We start from the raw sequence: 13,083 nt of genomic DNA, 5'->3' as shown, positions 1-13,083 counted from the left end.
TCTCACTGGGCTCCAAATACACTACTAGTTTGAATCTCTAGCTTGGCACACCAATTGCTGAGCACCACAGCGGTTGGTTGGCTTGCAGTTGGCTGAGCTGTGCTCTGCTGTGAACGTGCGGCGTTGTGGTCAGCCTGCCAGATCATTGGAGATTCTAAATAAGGAGCAGCATTAAAAGAAAATAACAGTGGTTCTAAGTTAAGAAAAAGGAAAATTAAAGTGACAGGTGGGCTGGCTCAATTTAAGCACAAACCGTTACCCACTGGCACAGTGGCTGCTCAGCACATTAGTATTTGAGTTATAATAGCTATCACAAACGAGCATGGAATTCATATTATATAGAAAATCATAATATTAAACAACTACACAGCTGTGATAAGAATTTATTGTGTGGGATGTGATGGTGAAATTATTACTAATCGATTGACTAATTGATTTGGTCTTATTTGAAGCAATACACTTGGCACTTTAAAGACAGTGGGAACTGTGTGGCTGTGGGAAACCTGATCAGATTCTTCATGCCCGTTACAGACTTCGCAGGCTGGTAAAGGTCAGCACTGTCAGTATTTAGAGGCTGTACATCCAGCGCCCTCTAGATTTATTCACAACGTGGATGAAATATGAACAAAAACATCAAAGAGAAAGAGCAATGGACTTGATAAATCGTCGCGCTTAAAGAGATTCTAAAAAGGTTACACTGTAACTGCAACAGTATTGCACAGCGCAAGTCATAAGATAAACAGTCAGGGACAACAATGTGTCATCCTTGGGAGTTCCTGACCCAGGGTAGCCGGCTGAGGTAAAACGGGACACTAATGAAGCAAAACACCAGGTTATTAAATCTTCTGTGGCTACAAATTCAATAAAAGTAAGGTAGAAGCATCCCTGTGCTGACTTTGATACAAGACCTCGCAGCTAGGAAAACACAGATAAGAATCACACTGTGCCGTCAGACTCTTGTGTGGTACAATACTCCCATTATATTCTTGTTTCATCACCAAGTCAACAGCGTCACCGAACAACAAAACAAACCTACTTGAGGGTGTGACAGAATTTATTAGGATTCCATGATATAGACAGATGTCTGACAGGCTCTTCTTTTTTGGTTCTTTTCAGCTCATTTACACAACAGCTCAACTTCAACTTCTCTTTTCCAGACTTCTTTCTCCACTTGCCACTAGAGATGATGACCCGGGAGAGTTGGGAGTGGGGTTTGGATTCAACACAAACATTTTCTTCTCCCAAAGCACATGAAACTTGAAGCTGAATACAGTGGCATGATGTAACGAAAGCGCAGGAATTCCAAGGCAGCTTGAGGTGCTGTAGGGCAACCTCACATAAACTAGTTAACTAGCAACCTCACATAAACTAGGTAGTAACAGAAAAGCAGCTCACACACTGCAGGCCAACTGCAGAAAAAAACAGGACAGGCCTTGATGGAACAAAGTCAACTAAATCTCTGCTGCTGTTAAAGCACATAAAAAAATACTGGTTGAAAAAATGCAAGAAAAAGCTGCATGCCCACTGAAAACTCGAAGGTTTTCCTTTGTACTTCATATTTTCAGATATACAGTACAAAATTGAAATTGAAGAACATTTCACATACTGATGCACACAGCAAATAATGGGGGAAAATGCCCATAGGAGCTAAGGGATGACGTAGCAAATACTCCACAGAGACCTTGTGGATAAATAAGTGTCCTATTCTCTCCTTCCTACAGGCTAGGTGGACCTTAATTTTGGAAAGGTGAACCGTTTCAAGGGTTTTATTTTTGGTTTGATGGATGCAGAAAACATAGTCCCCTTTGGCAACATTTCACAAAACCGCTAAATCCGCTGAGAATTAAAAGAAAGAGTGCAGGGATTCCTTCCAACAGACAGTTCTCCTAACCAGAACAAGGTACTACAGAAGCATGGTTTTGACACCACATCCCCGGTCTTAAAAAGGACACAGCTAAGAAAGCAATGATCCACACATGTACACAGCAATCACACAGTACTCGGCTTATATACTAAGAGATTTCAGTTAAGTGAAAGGCCTTCCATTAAAACATCACAAACCTTTTTGGGGCATGATGCAAGTCCCTATAAATGTATGAAGGCCACAAATCATAGCGCAGCAGTTGGATATGCACACAGTAATGAGAGGACCTACTTAGCTTGTCATCGGACCATGGTAAATATACACAGCCATTTCTGCAGTTTAGTCCAGTGTGGCATTTAGTCTCTTTATTTGCATTATTTTTCATTTACCATCATGATCACGTCTTTATGTTTACCAATGTTTCACAATTTTCTGTGTTCTCCCTATGGTACAGCAGATAATATCCAAAACTCTCTGTTTTCCATAATGAAGCTCTCACTGTGTAGTGAATAAAGCAACTGCTGAGACCACACGGCAGATAAGACGATGCCACTTATCTTATATGATAGGATGGGAAAGACTGTTGGGCCCTTATTATAAGGGATTCCACAGTGAATCAGCAGTCTGACAGATACACGGGCTTTGATGTGGCCTGAGAGAGATTAACAAGCAGGATGCAATTATACTAAGAATACTTCTCTCCGTTCAAGCAGTGTGCAGTAGCCTTCAAGTTCTATTCAATGCTGCGCTCTCCAGTGCAGAATATTTCAATACAGATTTCAGCTCATCCATGTACAGTAAGAAGACCTGCTCTCTTCTCTATTAAAGGAATTGTTAATTATGGTTTGAGTTGTTTCTTTACTGAAGCATTAAGATTCATATCAAACCCCCAAGACTATTTACATGACTATTATGAGGAAAACCGTGTTCCCTGATCATTTAAGGAAGATGTGGGAGTGTCTTTCAAGACTCTTAATTACAGCGCTGAGCTTCTAAGAATTTTATTTGATGATGATGATGATAATAATAAAAATAAGAAGAAGGTTTATACAGTACCTTTAAAAATAGAACCTGAAAGCGCTTAACAGTAGGTGTAAAATCAAACAAAATAGTAGGTGCAAAAAAACAACAACATTAAAACAGAAGGACTGCGAATGACAAAATAAACACATTTAAGAAAGAAGAGTAGTATGTAGCAGAAGATACTGTACATGGTCATTGGAAAATGGAGCACACGCAGACAAAAATTATGTGAAATTGCAACCGTTCTTGAGTGCTACTAGTTCTTTCTAGCATTGTTTCTCCCAGTTTGAGACGACAAATTAAGACATATTCTGACCAACTGTCATGGGTGAGGTCATCGAAACGCAGGATTTCAACACAGTATCCCAAAACCAGAACTGACCACATCCTGGAGTCCAGAAGTGAGAACATCAGCCTCAAGGATATTGTTATAGCTTAGTTCATGCTCAATTTGTTTATTGGTTTTTCAGGGAAAAGAAAGAATATTACATGGCACCATATACAATAATGAACACGTCTGAACAATCATCATGGCACGAAACAGTTGGTACCTAAACAGTGTAAACCCAACCAATAATATAAAAACAGGAATAAAGGGGTAGGAAAAAGGAATTTGGAGATTGGGAAGAGAAAAGCAAAGGAGAAAGAGAAAAGAAAAAAAAGTAGGTAGAGACAAAACAGAAAAGGGAAGCCACAGTCTTCAAGACTTACTTGACTGTTTATTTTCTTTCCATCCTGCTCCTCAGACGCGGTTTACAGCTGGTCCACATCTGCAGTGTGGACACCTGTAACGTGCACAGAGCTGCCCTCACCTGTGAGCGGGGATCCTGCGCTCGCCCGCCACCAGCACCACGTCGCACAGCTGCTTGTGTCTCAGGTAGCTCTCCATCTTCCTGAAGGTGAGCTCAGCGTGGTTCAAGGCCTGGAAGAATTCCTCAGAAGCACAGGTCTCCATAGTGTGGCATGAAGACACCGTGTGGCAGCTATTGGAGGTCCTGCACGAGAAACACATGACAGATTCTGGCATTGGCTCTTATGAAAGTGCTCCAGGGTTTGGCACAAATCTTGCTCCCAAAAATTGAAATTGTTTTGCACGTTTTTCTCCCTCAGCAGTTTTTACTCTATTGAAGTCACGCACAGACCCTTCTACAGCCTGGCGTTTCATGGTGTATCAATGCGTTTACCTTTTTCAATAATTTCCCATGACCTCACTGTGGTTTGTTTACTCCCTTACTTTACTCTTTTGCTATTTTTACTATGGTATCCTTGGTTTTACCATGGTTGTATTGTAGGTAGGAAGTGTATAACCCCTCTTCTATAGTTTGATACCTTACTGCACAGTGACCCCTTCGAATGTTGCAGGTATGAGCTGCTTTTGATACCTTGAGTTCCCAGAGTTGCATTTTACCTCAAGCAGATTCTCAGTAGAGCTCTCAGACACTTTTCCCCACAATCAAGGCTGCTTCAGTGTATATGACATGAAAGAGTCTTATAACTGATACAAGAAATTATCTGTGGCCAGTAAAGTGATCTTCTCTTATCTTATAGGAAAAAGAGATTTTTCGTATTTCAAACATCTATCCAATGTAGTTGCTGAAAACATGGAATAAAGATGCATGGAGGAAAAGTTACAATGTTACAAATGCTTCTCGCAGATGAGCAAACATAAATAGATGCATACATGCAGCTCCAACAGTGGGGGACTCTCTGGTCTAATATAGAGGAAGAAATATAGCTCTGACTTCTTTGAGAAGCTGTTTAATCCTTCTAATGCGGGAAAGATGGTTGAATCTTAAACTTTTAGGGCTCCTCCTTCAAAGTCGGTTTTAATTAGGCACATCAGCTTTGGTCTGTCACCACCACATTTTTCCTCCAAAAAAGTATCCCAAAAGAGGACAAGTTACCCGATTATGTTTCCTCGGATATGGAATTAATTGGGTCTTGCGTTAGTCATCAGCCGATGTGAATCCACATCTTGTCCTTAACATTGTAGAAGAAAGATGTCACTTCAAATGAGTTAAAAAGATATAAATAACGAGAATATCGGCATAGAGAACAAAGTGATCAGAGTAATCAGAGCATGACTGATACAAACTTTGCAGTTTGTGGTACGCTCTCGAGAGTCACAGCATAATGAATGCATGGAACTACCGAGTCTCCTACTGTTGTGGAAAATAGTGTTCATCATGCTCACACTGATAACAAGAGAGAATGACATGTCCTAATGTCTGTACTGCCTGAGGCGGTGACCAGGCTCAGGCAGAAATGATGATGAACCCGAAGTGAAAAATATAATGAGAAACTACAGGATGTATCTGGGCACTGTTACAGGATGTACACACAGCAGCCCAGCAAACACACAAAAAAATATTCAGAGCTACTGCTGCTTCGTTTTAGGACTGAACCCACAGTTTCCTAATTTAATCTGTTGCCCTGTCCCGAGAAAAAGACTCCTTTGTGTCTTTGATATGTAAATTTCCTTATGTATCTTATTTTCAAAAGTACAGGTACATCACATTTTTGCTCTCTAGCTCAATTTATTCAAAATCACTCTATTAATCTTGCCTTCACGTGCAGATTTATTTTGCATTTTGACTTTTGTTCGCTCTGCTTTGAGGTGAAACTTGCTAATTTGCTTAATCTGCCCTGACAGGTCCTTCCTTTCACAAAGAAGGGGAAATTCTGTAGAAACGCTGCTATGTTTGCATTAACATATGTGGTTCCTCCCTTTTGTTTGAGATGTGTTTCGAATGAAATAGAAATCCTGCCATTAGCACTAAACTTTATGTTTAAGTTCCTTTCCCAACTAATTCACACCAAATTGTATAAACATACCCTGACAAGGAGTTCAGAATATGCAGCATTAGTGAATGAGCGGGATAAGCCTGCCTTTGAAGTTCTCTGTGTGCATCTCTCACTGCAGCTCCTTGTGGCTGTGAGGCTCTCTACTGGAACAGCCAAACCGTGGCTCCCTGCTTCCTCAGGGCTGAGCGGATTCTGCTGTGTGCAACTTTGGCCGAGTTAGATCTAAATAAAGACAGCTTGTCTTTTTTTTTTCCCCAACGTGTGGTACCACCTCACTTTAGAAAACCAAGCTCTCCTGGAGCCCGGGGTATTATGTCACAGCACATATCTGCAGTGCAGATTCACAGATCCCTAGGACTTCAAAGGAATGGGTTGTGAACAAATGAAATGAAAAAAAAAACAATGAAAAGAACCCCCCCCAAAAAAAAAAATGGCAGCTGGTTTATTTTTAAGTACTTTTAATTTTCTTAAGTGTGATGTTTAGATTGACGGACTTACTAGCCTCTGAAAGACCTCTGAAGAGCATATTAAAAGGAAACGCAAGAACGGGAACTACAGCATATTTATTGCTATGGCCAGCAGTAATATACATTCAATATTAATAAAGAACAGACACAGTTCCATACAGCAGAATGCTCCTTCATTTATCATCAGCATCACAGCGTGTGCATTCCGAATCATCCTGTCCCTTCTTCTTGAGCAACATATGCCTGATTCACCCTTTCTTTAGTAACTATCATGCAATTAGTTGTATTTTCTCAAACCTCCCTAACTCACTGAGCCCCACAGGCCTGTAAACCGTACCATTCCATTACCGGGAGGAGTGCTCTCTCTCACCTCCCTGCTGGAGCTTGTAAACAGACGGCCATCTTGGCTCAAGGCCACACCACAGGGCCTGAGTTTTGAGCCCAGATGGTGGCTCTCTCACAAAGCCCCCCTCTCACTTCATCACAGTGCCTTTTAACTCTGGAACTAATGTGGAAGACTGGCACATAATGAGGAGATCTAGTAATACACTGGAGCACAATGAGGACAACAACATTAGAAATGCATTTGTGGTCAGAGGAAACAAAACAGATGCAAATTAAACAAATTCTTAAGGCTGTTCTAGCAAAATGCAGGAATAAAAAACACTACAAAGAACCTAGCCCAAGGTCAGGCCAAAGCATGAGCACTTGAAAACTCAAAATATTACAATGGAATAAAACTATGCAACAATGCAAGCCAATTGTCGTACCAACAGCTAAATCTCTTGACTTAGCTTTGCAAAGGAGGGTTAGGGAATAGTGTAAGTCGTGCAAAGATAACTCAAGAAAGACATTGCTGTCCTTAAATCATAGGTCACATCAAAAAGCCTGACGGGCTCTCTGTACTAATTTAAATGCACTTCCTGCACATCTACTATGCAGGCTTTGAAGATCTTATTTCCTGTGTTTGAGTGAAGACATCAAAAATAATAATAAAGTGTCATTTACGTTCTGTTTTATCTGTGTTCTAGGGCACTTTACCCTGACACAAACAGAGTGAAGCAACACAATTTGAGCAATTAAAAATGGGGAGCATGTTCATCCTAAATTCCTTCTACACCCATGGTTTGGAGAAAGATACTAGTGGGTTGTATTGTATCTTTCTCCAAACCATGGGTGTCATGTAGTACTCGTTTCTTAACAAGGTTTGGTCTGTTTGTGTAAAATGTAAAACATTTTACTTGTGCAAAATATAATGTTACACATGGTCCAAAAATGTGCACCATACTGCACTATACACCAAAAACATCCATGCTTTAAACTGAGAAGAAATTGAAATGTAAAGAGAAAAAAATTGAATACCAACATAGTGTGTCGCCAATACTGTTAACCTCGGTACAAACGGTACAAAACACTCTTTCCTCCATACGCTACCTGCCTTGAAATCCAGCAAGCGTAGTCTGCATATTTTAATAAACAATCAGTCATGCCATTGCTTAAGTCATGACTTAAAAAAAACTCTAGTGAGAGAAACTAAGAACTCCTAAAGGAAAACACAGCAGGCTGAAACTGTGTTAACTAGATTGATCTCTGCATAAGAAGCTTGCAGTATTGTCATATCCCTTTTGGATAAATGCAATTACAATTCAGCACAATCTAAGAAGATTAGCTGCATTTGAATAGCAACAGACAATGTCAGGAAACACAAGCTCCAGAAGAAATGACTGTTTTATTGGCGAGCAAGAATTTTAATGAATTGTGCATGAGAGTTAAGATATAAACTACTAAATATTTAAATTAACATACAGTCTGCAGGACAATAAAGCAGGCTGGGTTTCTTGGGTTCATGTTCAATTAAATGATCATGAGTACCGGAGCTGGCAGAATTTGGCAAATGTCATCATTTGTGAGAGAAGGCAAATTCATGGCACGGTGAACCTTTTTCTGTCACTGTGTGACAGCGCTGCAGTAGCACAGAGCCCTGACTGGTGGCATCAAGTCGTCCAGCCATGAGCACTAATCTTTCTAGGCGACTTGATCGTTATGAAACATAAACACGACTGTGAATGCGTCATGGGCAAACATTTTGTCTTAAGACAAAGGAAATGTCCAAACAAGGACAAGGAAACCATGTTATTCACTGATGGGTGCTCTGAGTCAAACGCATCATTAAGAGATGAGCACCATGAGGGCAGCTGCTTTTCATTCTGTTTTGAAAACCGAGTGCTTAAAATGAAGCATTCTGACATTTCAGATTGCACTGAAAAGGTTGGCCCAAACTCAAAAGACCGTATGAAAGATTACAAACAACAGGAAGCCATCTGACACATTTATTGCTAGTGTACTTTATTGCTAGTAGCTAATTGATCTGCAATAAAAATCTCATCCGGCCACTTCTTAAAATAGGCTAGGGTATTGACTTCAACGCTGTTAAGCCTGAAGAAGGCTCTGTTGAAGAAAACTCAACATTTATGCAATTCAGAGCGGAATTAACATTAGTACTCATTATTGTATTTAAATAAGGCCTAGAACACCTTCAGGAGCAGGTCTGGCCTGCACTCAGTACTATCGTCTAGTTCACCTCCTCTTACTGCAAGTGACCAAAAATAAAAAAGTCAACAGAAATACTTCCTAAGAAATCTCCCCTCCTTCTCCGTCCCTTTCTCCATGACTATAGGGACTAATAGGGAAGGCAAGTTCTACACGGGAAGCAAGTCACAAAATACAACATTCTTAATATCACAATACCCTCCTTCTTGTTAAAACAAGTAAAAAACAGAAAAAAACAGTTTTCTGCTACAACTGACAGCAGAGTTCTAGGTTTTGTCAGAATGCATTTTATAATCACATTACTCACGTATTAAACACAAAATGGTAATGTTAAGACATTTAAATATGACCTACTTTCAAGACAAGGCAAATAAAAGGTACTTGTGTGTGATCTCAGTACTGCAGAACAGAACACAGGCTGTCAGTGCTTGAGGTGGGGGGTATAAACGTGCTGCACAGAGCGCTACACCTCGGAGCCTTGTGCCACACTGCTTCCTTCCCCTACAGCTCTTCTCCACCTGAGGCTGTTTGCAGAGGAGCAACCAGCGCAGTGAACAGCCCCAAATCCGAGAGGGAACGGCCCAGCGGAAACCGCCACGTCAAGGCGGTGAGGAAGTAACCTGGCCTGAAATCTTAAGCTTTCATTTAAAACAAAATGACACCTGTGCAGTTTTCACTTGCGCTGCGTCTTCCAAGAAACACGTCGTCGCCGCTTAGCTGACTGACGTCACCCCCAGCAGGGCCACTTAAGGGAGTGTTCTTAATTGAACTGGCATTGTACTGTACTTGTGCTGTTCGGGTGAGCTGTTAAACAGAGAGCCCTGAGTGTCAAGGCACCATTCAGAAGAGCTGGGGTGTCGTCCCTGGCTAGGAGCAGGTGGCGCTGCACCGCACTAGTGGACGAAGCGGATCTTCTCCTACACGTAAAGCTCTGTTGGATCCACTTGGATGAAAAGTGCATGTTGTTGCCTGTTTTGTATTATTATTACTACTATTAGGTAGGGTGCACGCAATTATTAATTGACATCCAGTGATTTAGGTCCTCTTGGTCTACCTAATATCAGACTTCATGCAATGAGCAACAGAGCGAAATTCATGCAACGCCACAATTGTGGAACTCACTGTTTAAATCCGTTAGAAGATTTTAAGAGTTTTAATTTATCAATTTAATTTGCCCCTGGTTTTACTTAGCTAATTTCCTGAGTGATTATTTTTTTCAGCTCTGTGTTCTACTGTACTATTGCACAGTGTTTTACGCCTTCTTTACAAGTGCCGATTCCGAAGGATGCAATATTACAGTGGCTTTATGGATTGATCAGAAATCCTCAATTTCTAAACGCTTTGAACACATAAGCAGGTGATTTGTTCAATTAAGTTATTTATCGGTTATCTGAAATGAAAACACCAACATCCTGTGGCTCTTGAGGATCGTAAGTGGACATTCATGACTTAATTGAACCAATTAAGGAGATGTCATTTATCAAAACCTACACGCTTTGTAAGCCCCTACAAACTGATGAATTCTGAGTGTGGCGCTCCGGGGACCACAGGGATGTAGACATTCCATACTCTTTGTTTAGAGGAACTATAAAGTGCATCGCAAATTTAAATGACTTGTTTAAAAACCTAAAGACCATCCAGAAGGGCCCATGCAGACGTCAGACTCATCTCTAGAGAAAAGCGCGTTGGATAAATGGTTAAGAGTTTCTCGCATGTGAATGCAGCAGCAGCACTGCTTCATGCCCTTGTGAAATGAGACACATCTGTCTTGAAAGTCTGTAACTAAGTTAACGGGAGCATGGCAGACGTAATTCATCTTGTTAGCACGCAACTCCTTCAGCATAGACAGAAGTATTGATGGAGTGGAAAAGGGGAAGGTCTGCACAGCTCATAGATCACACAGAGGGACTGAAGCGTGCAGCGGTCAGCTTTCAGCGCAGCTCTGATGGAGGAGTCGCTCACTGCATTGCTCATCATCTGCTCAGCTGCACTTTACAAGAGTCCCGATAAGAGCCCGGTTATCGGCAGACAGTAATTAATTCCCACTTTAACGAGGGATGGCTTCATCAGGACCACAATTTATAGCACCGAGTAACAAAAAGAAAGAAAAAAGAGAACGAGCCGGGGCAACTAAAGCGTTGTGGCGGGACGCTGGAAAGCAGCTGCTGTGTTTTCACGGCAAGATGTTTTCTCTGTAAGGCGTTCCTGTCCGAAACGTGATGCTAATCTGCGTCTCGATGGCGCAGAAAGTCATGAATTACGGGATACAGGCTCCGAACCTCCAATCAAACCGGCAAGAGGAATTATAACATCTGCACAGACGTACACACCCATACTTACTCTGGATTATAGCTATGCCATCACATCACGTGAGGCACCAACAAATCCAAATAAACAAAGATGTTCTAATGGCCCTGTGATCCAACGGATATATAACAGTCTGCACAAACTTACGCCTGCAAGCAAGTACACATTACCTTTATAAGTTACAGGACAGGAGAGCAAAACAAAACAATATATTTCCAATTCATCTTGAGGCATTGCTTAGAAACGAAAATGATTTAATGGGATGACATAGATGCATAATCCTTTGACATTGCATAACAGCGTAAACCATCCTCAATCAGTCCTTCATTGCAAATTCCTTTGATGAAAAAAATATCTTAAAAAATTGTTTGCAGGTTGCTAAAAACATTTTTTTTATTAGCCAGCTTTAAAACAGCTTCTGGAATACATACTACTAGTGTAGGGCAAGCTGTGAGTGATTAGCAACACCACATTTACCCAAGCAAAGCACATCTTCAGTAGACAATTTCTGAACACAAAACTGTAACGACATTCGTACAAAGAAGTAAAAGAAGTGCATCTAATGACAAAGACAAAAAGTACTTCTGAATCCTACCACCACTCACAGAAATAATCGAGTTTTCACTTTTAAATGTTACGGAATTCAAGCCTCACGGCAAAAAAAAAACACCTACTCCTTCTGCTCCGTGAGCTGTCGAGAGGATCAGTTTCTTGCTTGGCTTCTTAGTACAGAAAAGTTTCTCTCCAATTTCGAAAGTGACAGCTCCCGGCCCATCTAATACAACCCCCTCCCCCCCTGCTCTTGAACAGCTGAGTTGTCACTACTGGGAAAGAGCCACAGAGGGACACCTGCTGCCCCAGTACCTGCAGGAGCTGCTGTCGGAGTCGTTCTCCTCCTCCTCGCTCCCTCCGGCGTCCTCTGTCTCGGGACCGTCAGGGGCCTGTGCCCCCTGGCAACCCTCCGCTGTGAACTCCAGGCAGGGCACCTCCAAAGGAGCAGCCCCGGGATGGAGTGAAGGGCTGGCACAGTCCCGCTGGCTGGTGGGATGAGGGCAGCCCATCGCGGCCAAGGGCAGCGGTACGTTCCCGGGCTCCAAAAACTTTCTACCACTGCTGCCGCCGGCGGGGGCCCCACCGTTAGAGGGGTGACCCCCAGTTCCCCTGAACCAGAATTCCCCTGGCTGCTCTTCCTCGGCCAGGCCGGTTGGTGGCGGGGACGTGGGATGGCCGAACCACCGCCATCTGATTCGCAAGATCTGCTTCACGTCAAACTCCTTCCTGGAGCCAGACATTCCCTCTACCGGGAGCCAGCGATCGTCTAGGCAACGGCACAAACAGCACTGTGAGAGGCTCCTTTCTGTTGTCCGAGTGAGCACTCTCTCTCTGTCGCTGCCTTCCTCTCTCTCTCAGTTGCGCTTGCTAACGCACACCCAGAATCTCACACACACACACACACTCCCAGACACTTACTCGCACAGAAGATGCATGCTTGTTTTATCTCCTTCTAAACAACTGGCTTATATATATATATTTAATATAAAACAGGCTCTTTTTCCTAGCAAATGACTGACTATACAACTAAACAAAAAATCTTCTTTTCATCTAAAGACATCAGAACTTCCAGACTCAGATGAGCGCTGAGAGGAGAGTTCAGTTGACAGCTGAGCTAAAGAGGTCCATGTAACAAGGGCTGACCCTACCACAGGGGCTAAGGGTCAGTGCCCCAGCTTCCCACGAAAAGCATTCCAGGTGCCTTTTGAGGAGGCCCTCCCTACCCATTCCTGGACCGTGAGCTCTCACAGACACTGCCAGCCTTCGTCAAGCCCTTTCGAACGGGAACAGCAAAGCGCACACATCACCCACCCCCTCCTTGGAAACCACAAATGACAGAGACAGACAGCGGCTCTGATGCAGCATCGCAGCTCAGCTGCTCCTGCTGCCGTTAACCCTGTGAACGCCACTGGGTGATCACGTGCACCTCCAGCTCAGAAGGAGCTTCAGGACGCCTGCTTGAATACAGCTATTCCAGCGCAACAAGACCGCTCCCCGCGCCTCACTGACAGCCAG

General features: G+C 42.6%; 1 protein-coding gene across 1 annotated transcript in view; it reads right to left on the bottom strand.

Moving 5' to 3' along the window:
• klhl5 (kelch-like family member 5) overlaps positions 1–12,870 on the bottom strand; it is a 38,002-nt gene extending 25,132 nt beyond the window's left edge. The window contains exons 1-2 of the mRNA XM_088621173.1: positions 11,881–12,870; positions 3,700–3,882 (exon numbers count right to left, since the gene is read on the bottom strand). Of these exons, the coding sequence (XP_088477299.1) occupies positions 3,700–3,882; positions 11,881–12,308 (611 nt within the window). The 5' untranslated portion in view covers positions 12,309–12,870. The remainder of the gene's footprint in view (positions 1–3,699; positions 3,883–11,880) is intronic.
• Between the last annotated feature and the right edge of the window lie 213 nt (positions 12,871–13,083).

Source organism: Lepisosteus platostomus, chromosome 1 (assembly GCF_059453375.1).
Source record: "Lepisosteus platostomus isolate fLepPlt1 chromosome 1, fLepPlt1.hap1, whole genome shotgun sequence".
NCBI classification, from domain to species: domain Eukaryota; kingdom Metazoa; phylum Chordata; class Actinopteri; order Semionotiformes; family Lepisosteidae; genus Lepisosteus; species Lepisosteus platostomus.
The sequence above is the reverse complement of the archived record's forward strand: the minus strand, read 5'-3'. Positions and strand labels throughout refer to the sequence as shown.